Source organism: Ascidiella aspersa, chromosome 2 (genome assembly GCF_963924565.1).
Source record: "Ascidiella aspersa chromosome 2, kaAscAspe10.2, whole genome shotgun sequence".
Classification (NCBI taxonomy): domain Eukaryota; kingdom Metazoa; phylum Chordata; class Ascidiacea; order Phlebobranchia; family Ascidiidae; genus Ascidiella; species Ascidiella aspersa.
The window spans coordinates 18,824,768-18,843,679 of record NC_139448.1 but is presented as its reverse complement, the minus strand read 5'-3'; the positions used below and the strand labels follow the sequence as shown (position 1 = coordinate 18,843,679).

General features: G+C 38.1%; 1 protein-coding gene and 1 pseudogene across 1 annotated transcript; one reads left to right on the top strand and one right to left on the bottom strand.

The window, feature by feature from the left end:
• Nucleotides 1-2,742: 2,742 nt before the first annotated feature.
• On the bottom strand, nt 2,743-3,549 carry LOC146164191 (uncharacterized; annotated as a pseudogene).
• A 5,088-nt stretch (nt 3,550-8,637) lies between these two features.
• LOC146164190 (uncharacterized) lies at nt 8,638-12,116 on the top strand. Its single transcript, XM_083381391.1, has 2 exons — nt 8,638-10,300; nt 11,092-12,116. Exons 1-2 carry the CDS (start codon nt 10,133-10,135, stop codon nt 11,956-11,958), a joined length of 1,035 nt encoding a protein of 344 aa, XP_083237517.1. The 5' UTR covers nt 8,638-10,132; the 3' UTR covers nt 11,959-12,116.
• Nucleotides 12,117-18,912: the final 6,796 nt, after the last annotated feature.

Below are 18,912 nucleotides of genomic sequence, written 5' to 3'. Positions count from 1 at the left end.
TATAGATAATTACTTGTTAGCCTTACATACGAAATGGATCTCTAAACTACTTGACGAAAACGCGGAAGCTGATTGGAAACAAATCGAAGGCCACTTTATCCAAGGTAACAGATTAGAAGCGCTTCTTAATGGGAACATAGGAACAAACAATGCAATCATAAGGCGTATACTTCCTATGCGAACGTTACGTTGCGCAATAAAGGCGTGCAAACAACTCTTGGAAATTATAGATCCAAAGTCAAACAGCCGTCAGCTTTGGCTAAACAAAAAAGTAAAATTCCGCTCAAATGTTTTTTTTATGCCATCACTTATAGATTCCAATATAATTTTTCACCAGGATTTATTGAATAGAAACGGCGAGTATCTACAATATGACACATTAGTAAATAAATTTAACTTTACACCTAACAACACAGATTTTGTCCAATTCATAAAATTAATATCGAGTCTCCCAGAAGAATGGGATTCGGGTAGCGCAACAACGTTCCGATCGTATAGAACCCAAACATTAAAATTATTTATCCAGCAGTATAACTCCACCAAATCGGTTTACGAAAATATACAAACAACAATTCTCTTTCCTCCAAAAGCTCAATTAAAATGGCACTGGACCTTAAATTGCGGGAGTGCACGTCTGCCATTGGAGAAAATTTACCGCAACCTCTACAATTCAACAATCGAAAACAAACTAAGAAGCTTTCAGATAAAGCTTAACTTGGGCGCAATCGTTACAAATGGCTCCCTTTATTCGTTTGGTAAAACCGAATCTAACCAATGTACTTTTTGCAAAAAGGCCACGGAAACCCTGTACCACTTGTTTTATTTGTGTCCTGTTACGTGTCTATACTGGGAAAACGCGAGCAATTACTCTTTGGAGTGCACAAAAACGAACCGTGCAAAACATTTGTGAATTGTGTCCTTTTATGCGCGCGATATGTTATTTATCAATGTAAATATGCCGACACTGTTCCGACTATCTTACGCTTTTTACTGTTGCTATCTTCTGTGCGAACTTCCGAGCGATATTCGGCTTTAAAAAGAGGAAGTATGACAAAACACAAAAGTAAATGGTCGTTAGCTGCTTGAGAGCTTCACTATTTTGATTTGTTTTTCTTGTTCGTTTTTTTCGCTATCTATTTTAATAATAAAAAAAACAAAAAAAAAACAGGGAAGCATTGCGAATGTTCAGAACATTTTAAATATTTGCACTGTCCTATATCCACAGCTTTTGCAATCCTAAAATGAATAAAATATACATATTGCACTTTTTATCTTGTTTCAAGTAGGCCTATACACATTTTTAATAGGTATGTGCACATAATTGCCACTCGATCGTCGAAAGATGGAAGCAAAACATTAATAAAAACGACGCAGTTTTAATGTTTTTTTCCAGGAGGAGGTGTAACTTGCTTTTTAAGGAGACTCAAATCAGTCGAATTAACGTTAAAAATGTAGGCCTATATCTCATCACGGCAAGTATTTTGATCTTATGCAACAATCCAAGTGTAATTTCATGGTCTTCCATTAAATTTAAAACTTTGTTAATGACAATGCTTCTATCAGCTTCTATAACTAAATATAAAATATTTCTATCAGCTACGGATAACTAAATATAAAATAGTTTTTTTTTACTGTTTCAACCAGAAGTACACACATACAACAAATGTTTTCAAACTTTGCACCAAAGTGAAAAGGAAGATTAACCATAGGCTAGAAACCCATAAAACGTCATTAAAAAGATTTTGCATTGCGTGACTGTATAATTAGTTTTTGCAGCTGTTTCGAAAAAAAAATTCAGCAAAAAAAGAACACAGCGTCAATTTCAGGTTTTATTTTTTGAATTATATTAAAAGTTTTCTGTTCTGAAATCAGGTGTTACAAGGGGCTACAAATTTCAGGACTTCAACCGGCTTCAAAAATTTTAGGGATTCTGCAAAAAGACAAAGAAATGTAATACAAAGCAACAATATCTAAATCAGAATAATCAATATTACCATAGTATTAAAACCAACGACAAATTAAAGTCAAGTGTGTAACAATATACCGTAGGCTACACGGGAGAATAGAATTTGGCAAAAAAAAAATTAAAACTCTCGGAATAAGTCCGGAGTTCATGGGAATAAGCCTAAATTGACAAAATAACACCTGGACTGTAGAAAGAGTGTATGGGACGATCGGTCTGGCATCGCGTATTTTGGTGTCGATGTTTTGGCGCCTTTAGTTTAAACGGCGGTTACGGCCCCGCTGTTTTTGCATTATGGGTTGTTTAATGCCTCTGTTTGGGATTAGTGGTTGATTATGGGTGTGGTTAGAAATCATTAGGGGTTGCAATTAGGGAGAGTTTGTGATGTAGTTATGAGTGGGGGTTGGGGTCATAGGCGTAGCCAGGGGGCCTGAGGGGCCATGCCCCCCAAAAATTCATAAAAATTTATTCTTAATAATTTGTTTTTAGCATTGATGAGCAGTACCATAACATTCGATCACAGACATACAACACCTTTAATTGTCATGCATTGTTACGTCACAAACGATATAGTTAATATTACGTTTGCTATATATTAATGTAGTTTTACTACTTTTAGACAAGGGAGGGAAAGAATGCAACAAGACGCGGGACGTAAATGATAATGACGGAGAGAGGCAAGGAAAAGAAAAGGAGAAACGCACAGAAGCAAATAGCATAGAAATCAGAGTTATAGAAACATAAATCATTACATTCATCCCTTCTAGATAAAATACCCTTCAGACAGTCCAGTCTCCGTAGCGGACGGGAGCCCGACGTTCACGACCCGATCGTCGGATGTCGGGGAGAGGTACTTGGACTTCAGGAGAGGAGGCGGGTTCCGAGGTCGGTTCATCTTCAACATGTACCGGTGCCTCGCCTTCAGAGGTCCGAGAGATTTCGGCGTCGCAAGGGCGAAAAGCGTCATGGAGCGACTCAGGAGAACCAGGACACCGAGCGAGGTCGGATGTAGAGACGGTACTTTCGCGCCCATCAGAAAACCGAACATGGGCGTAGGATGGATTCGCGTCGAGCAACGTGACAGGGTCACACAGGGGCTCTCCCTTGGTTCGAACAAACCTACGTAAAAGAAACACCACGATTAAGTAGCCACGAAGGCATAGCGGTTCCGGTTAAAGCTCGTCTCGGGAAACGTAGGAGTATTTCAGGAGGTGTTTCATTAGTCGCCGTACAGAGAAGCGAACGAATAGCGTGAAGAGCCTCTGGCAACACTTCCTCCCAGCGGTTGCCTGACAGACCACGACTGTGGAGGAGAAGTTTAATAGTTCTCCAAACCGTTTGGTTTATCTTTTCGCACTGACCATTACCTTGTGGATGATAGGGCGTCGATTAACTGGTTGCAATGCCCCACGTAGTAAGAAACTGAAGAGTTTCTTTGCTGAGAAAAGAGGTCCCACGATCACTGTGAATATATTCGGGAAACCGAATAAACAGAAGAGGACGGAGAGACACTCGATGACGGAGCTGGACGCCATGTCTCTGCAAGGAAAAACAAAAGGTTATCGACTATACTCATCAACTAGCACTAGAAGGTACGGATTCGGTCCCCGTACAGGACCCTTGAAGTCCATGCTCAGCCGTTCCCACGATCTCGTTGCTTTGACCAGATCCCGAGGTTCCGGTCTGTTGAAACGTGGTTTTAGTTCGGCGCAAGAGCGACAGTTCCGCCCAACGGCTTTGGTTTCTTCGGGAGTGAACGGTAGGTCCTACTTTTCATGAAGTGATACATACGGGCGTATCCCGGATGTCCCATCGCCTTATGTAACTCCTCAAGATTTCGCGTAGAACCTGTGAAAGCACATACCCGTGATAGAGCGTCGGGGCCCACGTTTTGAACACCAGGGCAATGACGAATATCGTAAGAATATTGGCCCAACTCTAGTCTCCATGTAGTGATCTTGGCGTTTTTAATTTTTCCTCGATTGGTTCGGTCAAACATATAGGACACAGACTTTTGATCAGTGACGAGAGAAACACTACGGCCCTTTAGGAAGTGAGCCCACTTGCGGACTGCTTCGACGATGGCGGTCGCTTCCTTCTCAATAGCAGGATAGTTCCGCTCACACAAGTAGAAAGGAGAACGAGCAGGTTCGATAATATCAGACTCCAAGAGACGCGTGATCTCAGCATTGATAAACTTCCAAGTCTTCTTTACTATATCGACGAGAGCGTGCAGCTATGGGAGTACAACCTGGAAGCAAAAACTCAAATAGGCGAGGGGGGAGAAATCATTGGATCTAATTGTCAGGGGTGCTTCCGGTCCACCCATGAAGAAACTAACCTCGACATGTTTCTGTAGAAAGTCTGCGCAAAGGTCATCTAAAACACCGAAGGTTAGGAGGTATGATCGACCTAGAAGGGCTATGGTAGCGGCGGTTCTTCCCGAAGTAGCAATAGAGAGACGAGAGGAGGCCTGGAAGCAGCGGAAGCGTGCTGGGCCCATAACCCAGAGGTCGATGGAAATGGAGGAGTGGGGTCCGAAGGTCTTCAGACGAAGCTTGGTGGCTAACCTTTGTTGACAAAGTTTTCGGAAGCCCCGGAGTCGATTAAAACTTGGACCGGAGTGGATTGCAGAGTCGCATCGACTAACGCAGGACCCAGACAGGAAGGAGCACCGGCCAGAAATGAGGGCGGAAGATGACCGGAAATCATGGAAGAACCAACGGCGGTCGGAGACGCGGGTCATGAATTCACTCGGCGGGAGGAATTCGAAGAACGACTCTGGCAGACTCGCAAAATATGTCCCTTTTTTCCACATTGGTATCAAGTAGCGTTACGTGCAGGACAGGTCGCGCGGCTGCTGTGCTGTCCACCTCCGCAGAAATAGCACAAGTTACCTTTGGCTTTTAATCCTCTGTCAACAGCTGCCAGAGAAATAGACTAGGAAGAAGCGGCGGAACTTCCATTCCCGTCGCTTTCCAGCTCTTTTAAAGGCGGGAACAGACGCCAGAGAAGGAATTGTCTTGCCCATCAAAACAGATTGCTGCTGCGCTTTGGACAGGCTTTCGGCAAGCTGAAAAGCCTTAGTGAACGGAGCCGAAAGACCGTTTATGAAAGCATCTCTGGTAAGATCGTCTTTGTATTGATGAGCTGATACAGGAAGAAAAGTACAATCCTTCGCTAAAAGTTTTAAGTTCCCGCAAATACTCCGCGAGTGTCTCGTCGGGGCCTTGATGACGACTTACAAGTAGATAGCGAGCGAAGACGTTATTTTTCTTCTAAACGTACATTTGTTTTAAAGTACTGACGATTTCTTCGAAGGAGTCAACATCCTCTACATAAGAGAATATGTCCGGAGATAAACAGTTGACAATGATGCGCTTCCTGTTTGCAGCGGAAGTGGTGTTATCGCCTTCGTCGAGATGGTCGATAATACGCGAAGTATTAGGCAGCTCGATCGTCAAAGTTTTAGGCCGCAAAAGTTGTCGGTTTTCCATCATGGAAGCTGTTGTTAATTAAATTGAAGTCACTAACAATAAACGTCGTCAAGTTCGTTTACTATAGCTTTAATTAACAATTTACAACATAGAGTGCTGTAACAAAAAGAACGTTATTTTTTTTTTTTTTTTTTTTAACAAAAAGAACGTTATTAGTAACGAATATAAAAGAGTACCCAATAAGAGAAATTGACAAAGACTGACGAAGCATAGTAAAGTTACACGAGTTATAAAGGGAGGGAAAGAATGCAACAAGACGCGGGACGTATAATGAAAATTACGTAGAGAGGCAAGGAAAAGAAAGGAGAAACGCACAGAAGCAAATAGCATAGAAATCAGAGTTAACAATAGAAACATAAATCATTACAGCACGTGACCGTGGTCCACTGACGCGTGACCTAGCGCCGAACTGTGAGTTATGCTGAGCGTTCGCAGTTTATTTAGTTTATACGTCTTTCTTATGTGCGGCCTTAATCACCGCTTTGTTATATCGTGTGTTTCTGAGATTTGTGAATATACTAAACGAGCCATATTTACTGAGTAAAGTGACTTTGTCAAGAGTTCAAGAAGTTAAGGAGAGGTATTTTTAGCGGCCTACTCCTTTGGTGTCAGAAGTACGTGTAAGCGACTTTGGCAGGCCGTCGGCTCTCAGCGCCTTTTTACTCGTAACTACAGCCCTACATTCGCTAGACTGTATATCTTTATTTCAAACAAATATAAAGTAAACAGATTAAACTAGCTTGTAGTAGGATGCTTGTTAGTCTTTTCAAGGAGTATTTGGCCAGTCAATTTTTTTTAAATGATTTGTTTAAGCACACTTAAAATAGTAAACTGCTTAGCTAAATTTTGCAGAAAAGTCAAGCTGTGGTAGAATTGAAAGAGTCTGCGTGCATAAAACATTGATGGCAAACCTGAAAAACAGATTCCATTTAGCTCGGTTTGCATTTCATCTAAACACTTCCTGGTTCGATTAAAGTACTGGGCAGAACAGCTGTTACTTGTTGCAACGTACATTTCATGGCTTTTGTTGTTTGCCAAACTTGGTGCCTTTCTGATCAGCTGTTAGATTTTGCCTTCCCACAGTTTGCTTGTCATTCGATTTTTCTCATCTGCCTGACTTTTTCATTACATGTCCCTGATTATCGTACCGTTTTCCACTGGGCCTTGTTTTCTTATCAATGGCACTTGGTTGTCGTTCTTGTATCATTATTCTTATTTTTCTTTGGTGTGGTTTAGATTTTCAGTTGAACCAGTGTGCTTCTCAAACAAATAAAACACATCGCAAAAAAGTGGTATAACAGTATATGTTTAAATGGTTTTGATATGATCGTTGTTTTAATTTAACCATAGAATGCAAGTGTTTAACAATCTACTATTTTTTTCTGTGTCGCTGTTAGCAATATGTTGTTAAATCAAAAATTTGATCAATTTGTATTCTCGTGAAGGAGATCTTTAATCAAGTCAATCTGTCATTAAGTTTATGAGAAACAAAGCAGAACTTTTCAGAGTTGCAGGAACTTTTCAGAGTTGCAAAATTGGCAAACTGGAAAAAAGTTGTAGATTTTACATTTTATTCATTGACCTCGGACAACAAATATACTAGTCACCCAAATACAGGCTACTTAAAAGGAACCACCAAAAGTAGTGAGCAAAGCTGTTTTGACAACTTTTAAAGTTCTGTCTAAGTTTAATTTTGATTACCTTATCTGATGAAAAACAAGCAAACCCCATTGTTGTGCAAATTGTGTGGTAATTTATACGGGCTAATTTTTGCAACATGAGGTAAGCAAGTCTGGAGGTTATTTGATTCAGCTTTTTAGACTTAAAGTTTAAGACTTAAACGAGTTGTAGCCTACTTTTAAACAGTTGGCCAAAACACTTGCAGCATTGTGAAGTACAATAAAGTCTAAAGTAGACCATTAACTCTATGTGACGTCATAATGCTGCAAATTACGGAGCTGGCAAAGTTATACATTTGATAGATAAGCGTTCAACATCTCAAATTTTGCAATTGAGATATAAAATTGTAATATATTTGGCGGACCGGCAGGAAAGTTGACGCGGACCGGCGGGTTGGTCCGCCAAATATATTACAATTTTATATCTCAATTGCCAAATGCCAGATGTTAAAGCTCGTCCATCAAATATAGAACTTCGCCAGTTCCGTAATTTGCTGCATTGTGACTAGGGATGTTCAAAGTAGAATCCCAAGGTATTCTAGAATAATAGGTTTCGAATCTAGAATAACGAATCCAGAATAGCGAATCCTAGTATAATTTTATTAAATTATTTAACCTCGATTTTGTTTGGGGAAGGGATTAATCTTAATCTACCCTACAGGGCCCACAATCACAGCAATAAATCGCCCAAACAATTTTCTAACATGTGTACATTATAATTAAAAAACTCTCTCATATGTTTAACATTCTTAACAACTGTCATCTGAAGCCGTTCTGTAAACTGTAATATGTCAACTGTCCAGGTTGTGTCCAAAACTTATATTTTTGCCAATAGTGAGAAAATGCAACACTCCACACAGAAGTCTTAAGCAATTCGGTCCTGATTTTGAAAGCATTGTTAAGTCTTATTGCTTCTTTTTTGACTAACATGATCTGTTATGCAGTCAAATGATGTACTGCAAAGAATACAAAGTTATTATTGACATAACGAATTCTTGACAATTACGTTGTGCATAACTGCATTACTTCCCTGAATATTAGCCTAAAGTTGACCTCAAGTATCCCCATAGCGCATTTTGTGGACGGCCAGCACGTTTTGCAACGCTATGTTACTTTTGCAACTTAACGCATTTAGGGAAATTGCGAACTCCACACCTGACATTACACGTTAGCCGCTCGCCCAATAACGCTTGATTGACACTTAATTATTAGACGAACGTTATCGCGAGACGCGGTAATTGGTCGCCCGAAAAAACGCAGACACTGCACTACGAGGTTACATTTAATGCAAGCACTATAAATTGGTCGCCGCGGCGACAGGCCAACTTACCACACGCGTTTGTGCAATTAGGCGCAACAATCCGCGGTAAAACATTAAATTATATCGGTTCCAATTACCCGAAATAAATGGCAGAATTGGATTCGAATCCCATCTGGATTCGAATCCAAGGATTCGATATTCTACTTTGAGCATCCCTAATTGTGACGCAACAAAGAGTTAATGCTCTACTTTGGACCTTATTGTTCGTCACAATGGTGCAAGTGTTGTAGTAGGCTACAACTCGTTTTAGTCTTACGCTTTAAAACCAGTTGTAGGTGAAAAACTTTAATGAACCACATAAAACACGTATGATATAAAAAAGACAGCAGCAAATTGCTTATTAAATTGACGTTTCCATTCTTTGCTTTTAAGTTGCATATACTTTCGTCGTAATTACATTTTGGGTTGATTTTGATTTTTGAAGGTCCACCGGTCCGCAAACCTTGTTTTGAAATTTTACCGGTCCGTAGGCTAAAAAGGTTGAGAACCACTGGTCTATATACCTAAAATTAATTCGCACAATGTTATTTTTTTTTAAATTAAAAGACATTATAACATCAAGATTCATGAAGTTCTTGAAATATTTATACTGCTGGGCACATCCATCTGTAGCATTGGTTCTCAACCACCGAGTCCCACAGCCGCATTTGGCTAACTATCTTGTTTGCGCCTCCCATAACAACAAAAAACATGAATCATTGAGTTTTATCGAGCTAAATTGCATATTTTACTTCTAAACATTTAATAAGTCTGCAGTACATACTCGCTTGGCTTGGCAAAATATGGCACAGGGTTTAATGAAATCATCAAATAAATATAACATAAACCTTTTGTGACATCACAACAAAAAAATGTAATTAGGACTAATTACAAACAGATAATCTTTCATATGTGGTCATACTGCAGTTTAGTACCACATAACCAGAGGCAGATCCAGAGGGCACCAGGCCCAAATTTTGTTTCATGAAACTGCATGATGTTTCTGCGGCTCTCTTTAAAATCAATTGTTTAAATTTGTCTTTGATGCTAATAAGATTGAGAACCACTGATCTGGAGAATAGCTGACTTCTGTGACAAGAGTTATTCTATTTTTATTAGGTTTATATTTTCTTTTAAACCTCATACACAAGTAACACCTTGGTCATAATTTTTTCTGAGAACACAAATACTCAGTGACTTATTTCTTAAAGAGCACTACAAACTGTCCTAATGGCACCCCTGGACTTTATCTTGCACTACAAAACTGTAGTTCATGCAATTGACATACAGAGAAATCACCACATCAATGTTTTAGTCATCATTTGTGAAATCATCATCCCTATGAATGGGGGAATAGCATTTTACTACATGTTTGTGCTGCAAAATAAAGCCTCCACAGAGATAAAACCACTTCAAGTCGAAACGAAAAACAACCTATTTCTACCTAGTATTGTTTTAAGTTTGAAAAAAAAAATAGAAAATGTTTTCTGTTTTTCTAAGTTAAGCATGGAATGACCTTTTTTCCAAATTAAATTAAATAAACAATAATTATAACAATTGTTTGGTTACCTGCATTGGAAATACTAAACATTTAATTTAAAAAAACTTAGAATTTCAAGCTTTTTAACCTGTTTTGTTATTTGATATTTTAGCACATACCATACTGCCTTATAGTAAAAACAATAATAAAAACATGGGACGTAAAAAGAAAAGACCAATCAAGCCTTGGTGTTGGTATTGTAATCGAGTGTTTGATGATGAAAAGATCTTAATACAGCATCAGAAAGCAAAGCATTTTAAGTGCCATGTGTGTCACAAGAAGCTGTTCACAGGTCCAGGCCTGGCCATTCATTGTATGCAGGTAAGTTATATTAAATATTACTTATTTTGTATTTAAGCTCTGAGTTTCTTGGTGTGTTGTAACTTTTATTACTGGCACCGGGATTAGGAGAAGATCCTGATGACCAACAAGTTTTTCCTTTCCTGACAAACATCAGACCAGTAAGCGCCATGAATAAATAAACCTAAGGATAATGTTTTTTATTTTTGATCGTGTATATTTGTTATGCCTTAAAGTTTTGAAAACATTAGGTTTACAGTAACCTTTTGTTTTAATTACACCTAAAGCGTGATTAAGTATATAAAGCATATTAACAATGATTTCTGGGATTTACCACTGGAACATCAACCGAGAAGCATTTGTAAGTCCGTATTTTGTTTTCATCTTTGTCAGTTTCAGTTTGAATTAGACTTGCTGTTTTAATAAATTGTAAATCTGAAGCAAGTAACATTGTAAACATACTGTTTTAGCTAGCAACTACATCAAAACATCAGATTATCTTCAGGTACTGTGACAAAACTTTTAGTTTAAAATAGAATTTTGTTATGTGTTGTTGCTAATTCTACAAAACTGTGTAATACCTGCCTTAGTTCTTTAAAAACAAATAGTGTGCCATGTTTCAGGTAGGTAGTACCATAACACTAAAACCTAACTTTATTTTATAATAGCTTTGTAAACAAATATCCTCTTTTTAATTTTAAGCTTTTTTATACCCTGATTAGCTAGTAATGTGATACCGGTAAGTAGAGAAGCTGACAGGGTTAACACATTTTTTGAACTATAACATATTGTGTGTGTGTTTTGTGTTGCAGGTTCATAAGGAAACAATCACTGCAGTACCCAACTCTGTTCAGGGCAGAACAAATGTTGAAATTGAAATTTATGGCATGGAAGGCATTCCTGCAAAAGACCAAGAGGAACATGCTAAGAAAGTAAGAGATCAGGGTGGCCCAAAGGGAAAACGACAACGCACAGATGATAGTGATGATACAGATGACAGTGATGATACTGATGATTCCAATAAATTTGGGATGCCTGGTCAGATGGGGTTTCCAGGTATGAGTATGCCCCCTATGGGTATGCCCGGTATGATGGGTGGTATGATGGGGCCAATGGGACCTATGGGGCCTATGGGACCTATGGGTGGGCCAATGGGCATGTCGGGCCCAAACATGCGCTGGCCAATGCCTAATCAGAGAATGATGGGCCCAATGGGTGGAATGATGGGTGGGCCATTTCCCCCTCACATGGGGCCAATGGGAAACATTGGTCCAAGAGGTTCGAATATGGGACCTGGCGGGCAAAATATGGGCCCAGTTGGGCCTGGTATGATTCCCGGTCAACCTAGGGCAATATTCAACGGCTCTGAGCAACCTGGAAGTTCCAGTGATGGAAAAGATAGTGATGTTCCAGTAGATAAACTTGAGCAGGCTCCTCCAATGCCAAAACCACTCTTTCCTGCGGCCTCAAACATTCAGCAGACAAAACAAGATGTTTCTAGTGAAGCCAAAGTTGGGTCGTTTGGCCCTAAAACAATATCTGCCAATAGCACGTTAATGCATCCAGATGATGAAGACGTCTCGTTGGAAGAAATGAGAAGCAAAATGCAGAGATATTTGAGCCAACCAAAAAAGATGCCGATGCGAAACACCTATGAAAATCGTGGCAGTGTTTACTGATTTTTTTGTCTCGCCATTGTGTACAGTTGTAAAATGCACAACATTTTGACTGGCGGTAAATTTTAAATCCGACGGACTGTAGCCGATTTCTACTGTTTGACCTTTTTGTGCGTTAACTTCCATAAACAAGTTGATCCGGAATAAACTAACCATCAGCCGTTAAACCTTTGTCGCGCTTTTAACTAAACCACGCACTCATATTACAGAAGGCAGATTAACTAGTCTAGTAGTTCTAGTATTTATTAACAACGACCAACTTCATTTTCGTCGCTTAAGTTCCATGATCACTGGTCAACAAATTTTAACTTTTTTTTCTAAACGAGAATGTGAGTATTTCATCTTAGATGTGCTTTTTACGCTGATTCCGAATATACCCTTAGTTTTTCTCTAACACAGTGGTTCTCAACCTTTTTTCTTTCGTGGCCCATTTTCGTCGCACAAAAATTCTGTGGCCCACTAATTTTTTATGAAAGAACAAACTATCAAAAAGGTTTCAAAAAGGACAAAAAATAGCGGAGCCTATATTGATACAGATTATCTATTCAACCGTGCATTAGTGAGGTACTTGCTTCTACAATAAATTTACATTCCTTCCCAAGCCATTATTCCTCTAAAATTAGGTATAGTGAAACAAATGAAACTAAATTATTTTATATATCTAGCTTTTTTAAATTGGTCTGTGGCCCATCTGAAAAGTTTCCATGGCCCACTGGTTGAGAACCGCTGCTCTAGCACATAACATTTTTAAGATATCGCCAATTTTAATTTTTCAAAAAAACGCTTTGTAAACAACACACAGCTGTGATACACGGCCTTAAAAACGTCTGACATATCATTTTTTTATACACATAACTTGATTCACCACAATAGTACTTCTATGATGGAATTTTCAACTATTCCCCTTTATAAAATCCTTGGTGCGGGATTTTATAGCTTAAAATGTCGTTTTTGTTCATCACTAACTGAGCCCAGGTTTTCTGGAAACAAGTTTAACGAAGTGTGCAAACAATGCATTTTAAGCGGCATGCATACCCATCTAAATGCTAAGCTAAGCAGATCATCAACACCGACCGGAAAAAAATGCAATTTGCGTTTTCTAAAAAGTTAGCACACAGTCACTAAATGCCAGCCAAGCGCGTAATTCCACCTTTTTACATTGTGCATCCTTTGGAGTTTTACTAATATTTTGTTCCATTAAGATTCCTATCGTTTTGTTTAGCTTAGTAGTGAAAACTTTTTGTAGAGGAATGCTAAACATAGAGCCCCACTCTTCTATTCCTAAAGCATTTCCTATATTGTTTTTTTAGAAATATCAGTAAAAAAAAAGATAGAATGGTGTGTGAGTCACATTGTTGGATAAGGTCATGCGCAATGTGCCTATATTAATAATACAGCAAAACATGGAAAAAAATAAAATGCGAATATTTCAAAAACCTTGTGCGCAAGAAAATAAAGGACATTTTCAGAATCAGCGCCGAAAACACATTAGGAATCAATCTAACACATATCCGTTTAAAATTTGCTGTTGACCAGTGTTATATTTAGATTTAGCGAGGCCAAAATCGTTATGTACAGCTAAATGTTGTAAGTTAAAAAGGGGGATGCATTGCCATAATGTAGGCTACGCTTATTGCTTGATTCCAACTTTTTTAGCCGATGTTTCACAGGACGTAAAGATACATTTTTTCTACGTCTAGGTCGTGCCCTGCATGTTGCCACTTAGGGTAATTTAGTAAACACACCATAAGGCAGTGTTTCTTAACCTTTTTTAATTGGGGGCGCACCTTGAGACGTATGAAAACGTGGCGGCGCACCTTACGAGCGAAGCGAGCGCGAAATTTTTAAGATGTACCGATATTTCTCTTAAATTGGCTGCATTTTTTTATTATATGGGTTTTATAGTTGCCTATCTTTACAGGGACTCACAGCGTTTGAGACTAAAACGTTATTTTGTCCATTAAAGTTTTATTCCGAATAATCTTGGATTATTTCGACATACTTTTTCCTCGCTCGCGGCGCACCTATAGCAGCCTTCCATGCACCGCGGCGCACCGGTTGAGAAACGCTGCCATAAGGTATTGCTTAAATTTCAATCATTTTAATGTTAACTATGTATAATGTACAAGTAACTTTGAGGTTTGAATTATAAGTATATGACTACTTATTATTTTAAATCTGTAAATCAAAAACAAGATCTGTCGTATTAATATCTGACAAATACTAAAACGTCAATCTATAGGGCAGTTGCTTTAAACTGCTTATTAGACGGTGTCGAGCAATTTTTACATGTAGCCTAGCTTTTTATAGCGAATGGTCATAAAATATCCGATATCTGTTTAAGCTGCCTTTATGTTGTCCTTAACCTAAAGCGCGCATGTGTAGTCCAATAACTGGAGGGGTTCGCGAACCAGGCCATTCTCCCTAAACTACATTTTTACCAACTTCATCAACTTAAAAGCAAAAAATTAGAGGTATTATTTGGCTCAAGGTCCCCGTTCATAGCATGGTGTGTTTAGCATCTTTTAAAAATAAATATAAATTATTTCTACCATTAAATGAACAAGAAAAGTTATCCCGTTACCCCAAGTCTTTTACATTGTTTCAAGACAAACTAGTGTCAGGGAGACTCTTTTTTGCCGTTTGAGCTTTAACGATTGTTTTTACAAAATACAATATGGCCATGTATGGTGAGTAACGTCATTTGTTCCAACGCTTCTTTCAAAATCTGAACTACAAGCAGTTTTCAATCCAAAGGAAACTTCAGTGCCATCCCACGAAATCGTATTAGGGTTTTATAAAGCAGTGAAACTATTATTATGTAAAATGAAGCAAAAATCACCCCATCCGTCAGAAATTAGTGCAGTTCTAAGCAAAAAGATCTAGTAAGTACGACTTTTAGACTTTGAGGTCTTGGACAATGCACTAATTTGACTTAACAAATGTGCATAAGAAGATTAAGTTTAATAATACTTTACCACCCTGAACCCAAACGTTAACCAGCACCCTAACCTAAATAATGTGCGTTAATTTAATACTTATAACTATGGGCCGCAAAAGTCAATAAAGTTAAAATTTTAAAAAGGCCTCGTCTTTCCACGAATCGAAGAATAAAGTTGTTTTCAGCACCTACGGGACTGTTTCTAAGAAGTTTATAGGTCAAAATAAAGTCAAAATTTACAATAAAGTTAAAATTTTTTAATAAAGTCAAAATTTGTCAAATTATGGCTTTTGACAAATTTTTGTGTTTCTTGAGAGTAATTTTTGTAAAAATCGTAGTGGAAGCATTGTAAATCAGGAACTGCGACACAATTAAACCATATTAACCAATAAAAGCAGGAAACATGTCACAATGCCCACTTGGGTGAGCAGTAACTGTTACATCGTATTTGCCAGTAATTACCGATTTCTCTGAGACATTGGTGCTGTACCGTTGTGAACTAACCTTTAGATCAGGGATGGGCAATTATTTTTAACCGCGTATTTTTAACCCACATGAGAAATTTAAAATGTTGTCGCGGGCCGGGTCAAAAAAGAGGATCTCAAATGCACGTAATATGACGTCATACTACGACGCTAAAAAATAAATAGGCTAACGAACTTGTTATTACGTTAGGAGTTGTGCTCAAATGTGCAATTTACGTTGAATTTAACACAAAGGAAAAAAATGTGACTATAGGCTATTTCAGTGTTTCGCGAATTTTTTTAGGTGTACCCGTATTTCTCCTAAATTGCCTGCATTTTTATTATTATTTAGGTTTTATATTGTTGCATATCTTTAAAGGGACTCCAGCCTTTAAGACTAAAAACCTTATTTTGTCCATTTAAGTCTTGTTCCGATTAATTTTGAACTTATTTCGTGTTTAGGTCTTATTTAGACTATTTTAGATCTTATTCTGTCGTGGTTATTACTTCGAGTATGGCGTTATTATGTCGATGGTCTCAATAGGTCTACTATGGTAGCCTATTTATAGATTAATTACTGATTTAGATAGTGTTGCTTTGTAGGTCTTATTGCGTTTTCTACTTAAATGGTTGTGGAATCAATGAGCTAAGCTTAATAGGTAAGTAAAAAATATATGTTTTATATAATAGTATAATAGGACCTACATTATTTATTCCTTTTGCTCGCGACGCACCTGGCAGCCTTCTGCGCCGCGGCGCACCGGTTAAGAAACGCTGGGCCATTTGTTTTAAAACGAAAATTTTAATTTAGACATGGAGGGGAACGTCAAGCATTGAGCACAGATAAAAAAATGTACATTGCTTGATATATTGGCCTTTATCAAGTTGTGGGTCAAGTTGACTAAAAAATTAAGGTTATAAATACGTAAAAATTTCCCACAAAAAACTTACAATGTTGTTTAGCTTGTGAGGCTTTAAGTTACCGATGTGTTATACTTTGGTACAATGGCCATATTGCAAAGAAGGCATAAATCGTGAGAACTACACAACATGGCATTAACTAAATTAGGCTGACAAACGTGAATTTGTATGTTTCAGAGTTTAGACAACGGCATGTATTTCGTTCATATTTTAAAGTCGGAATACATTCGAAAGCAGCGCAATATATCTATATTTATTAGGACTAAGTTTGTTAAACTTTTGTTGGAGAGAGTGCCACAGTGCAGAGGACTTTTTTAATCTGTAAATATGGCCAAATAATTCGTGGGAGATACGAAAAAGACAGAAAAGATTCGCGCGAAGCGCAAAAAAAATCATTTTAGTCTTTAAAACAGGCTTAAAATAGAGTTTGGACCCGTCCCTAGAAATTGTGTTAACGATACAACCAAACATGTAGAAAGTCCCCCGTGTTTTCGCTCGGCTTATGTATTTTAAGAAAACTAAGCCGCGGGCCGGATTAAACTGCCTGGCGGGCCGGATCCGGCCCGCGGGCCGTATGTTGCCCAGGTCTGCTTTAGATACATGAGGTCTTTCATTTTCGCCTGACTGTCGTGGCGCAAGTTTGTATTGCTGTTTTTCGTGTAACAGGACGAATTTGTCACTCGGAAGATTATTCTTGGTGAGTTGCGTTGTGAATAATACGGGTTTGCAGCCCTGGTAATATGTATATATTATGTAAATGTAACCTTTGCTAAAGTCTCTACGATGACACAAGTAGTCAGTTCGCCCAGCATTATTTGCCTTGTGTATATAATAACATTTATGTAGTATTTACGCTGCTCTTGTTTTGCAGTGCCTTTTCTTGTGAACTTTAAAAGAGTGAAATTTTCTCTTTGTTGACTGCATTTGCCCTAACTCTTGGTAAGTTTATGTTTATGGGTATGACGTCATAATGAAGCATTGTTTGTTAATGTGCTTGTTTTATTTAGGCGTTTGAAATGTTATGTACTGACGCTGTTTGCTTCACATTCTCCCGGTTCCCCAAATAGTTGGTGAGCATAATATTTGAAATTGTACCACGAGTTAATTGGTTTTGACACGTTGCCTTTGTGTAGAAACCGTCTCCTTCCTGTATTGTGCCAGCTTTGTGGTTCTTTCTTCAGTTCAACAACAAGTTTCAAATTCAAACTATGTGTGGTTGTTTAAGAGGCTGATATAGGAGACGCGTTTCACTACAAGAATTTAGCCTCATATAGCGTTCTGCGCATAGACCGGGCGCATATAACGAACGTTATAGTAACTTTTATCGCAAATTGTCCATTATTTTTTTATTTATTGTTACGTAGGCCTATTTAAATAATTCTTATAAAACACTTCATCTTCATAAACGTGGTCTTTTCGAAGATCAACAGTTTGGATTTTAGAAATAGCCTACTGACATTCTATAATACAAAAATGCCTAAGCGAGCTAATCTATCGCCAACAAAACCGACGCACTTTTCATAATCCATAAAACACCTTGACTTGTTGACAAAATGTTACGTTTCTGTCTGAAATCGACTAACTATTATGTTTGGGTAATTGACAAACGCTTCAGGTCCCAACACCTCAATTTGTGACGTAACAATCCTATATATAATGGACGATAAACTATCTTATTCCCACCCGAGTTTGGGCTTTTTTTTCAGCGTTCCGATAATTGTTAAATTAAACCATATTATTTGGGTTAGCGTTTGGGTTCAGGTGGGTCAAGTGTTAGTAATCCTGTCTCACATATTTTGTTATGTTTTGTGAATTTTCAACGAATATTTTTAATTTATCTACGCCGGGAATTCATCTAAAGGTCCAAATTAGGGCATTGCCACGACCTCAAGGTCTAAAAGGCAGACTTTTCTGCCTTTGGATGCCCTAATTGTCGTAGACCTTTTTGCTTAAGAAATGCACTAATTTCTAACGGATCGGGTGCAAAAATATAGTTGATTTAAAACCGAGAACAACCAAATTAACGAACTTTTTGCGTTATTGTGGGTGTGTACTTGTATTTCGCCCAATTATACATAACCGAAACAGGACGGACGTAGGCATACAGTAATCGACTCCTAGGAAAGCCACAACACACATGATACACTCTGAATTGAGCATCGATTCTCGCTTCTATAACAACGCATATGGGGTAACAAAGATAAAGCAGCTACAAGCTCCAACGGGGGTGTCGAAGATAATATAGAAAACATGACCCCGACAAACTCTATTTTTAGCCTGTTTCAAATACTAAAATGGAAATTGTTTTCGCGCTTCGCGCAAATCTCTTCTGTTAATGTAACAAACTTGGTCTTTTCTAATATGTATATATTTTTGTGCGTTAGTCGAATGTATTCCGTCTTTAAAATACTAACGAAATACCGTCCGTTTTATAAACTCGTAAACACACCGATTTACATTTTTGAAACCTAATTTATAAGAGACCTGACAGTTTGTTTAGTTTCGATTTAGTGGAGTTCAGATAGTACGGTGGTCATGTCTCCCTGTTGAAATATACACTGGTAACATAAGCTTCATAAAGAAAAATACTTGTACTTTTTTTGTGCAAAATATTTACGTATTTAAACTTTA

Coding starts and splice junctions, on each gene's coding strand:
- LOC146164190 (XM_083381391.1), top strand. CDS start 10,133: ATGGGACGTAAAAAGAAAAGACCAATCAAGCCTTGGTGTTGGTATTGT. Junction 10,301..11,091: donor TGGCCATTCATTGTATGCAG/GTAAGTTATATT, acceptor TTTGTGTTGCAG/GTTCATAAGGAAACAATCAC.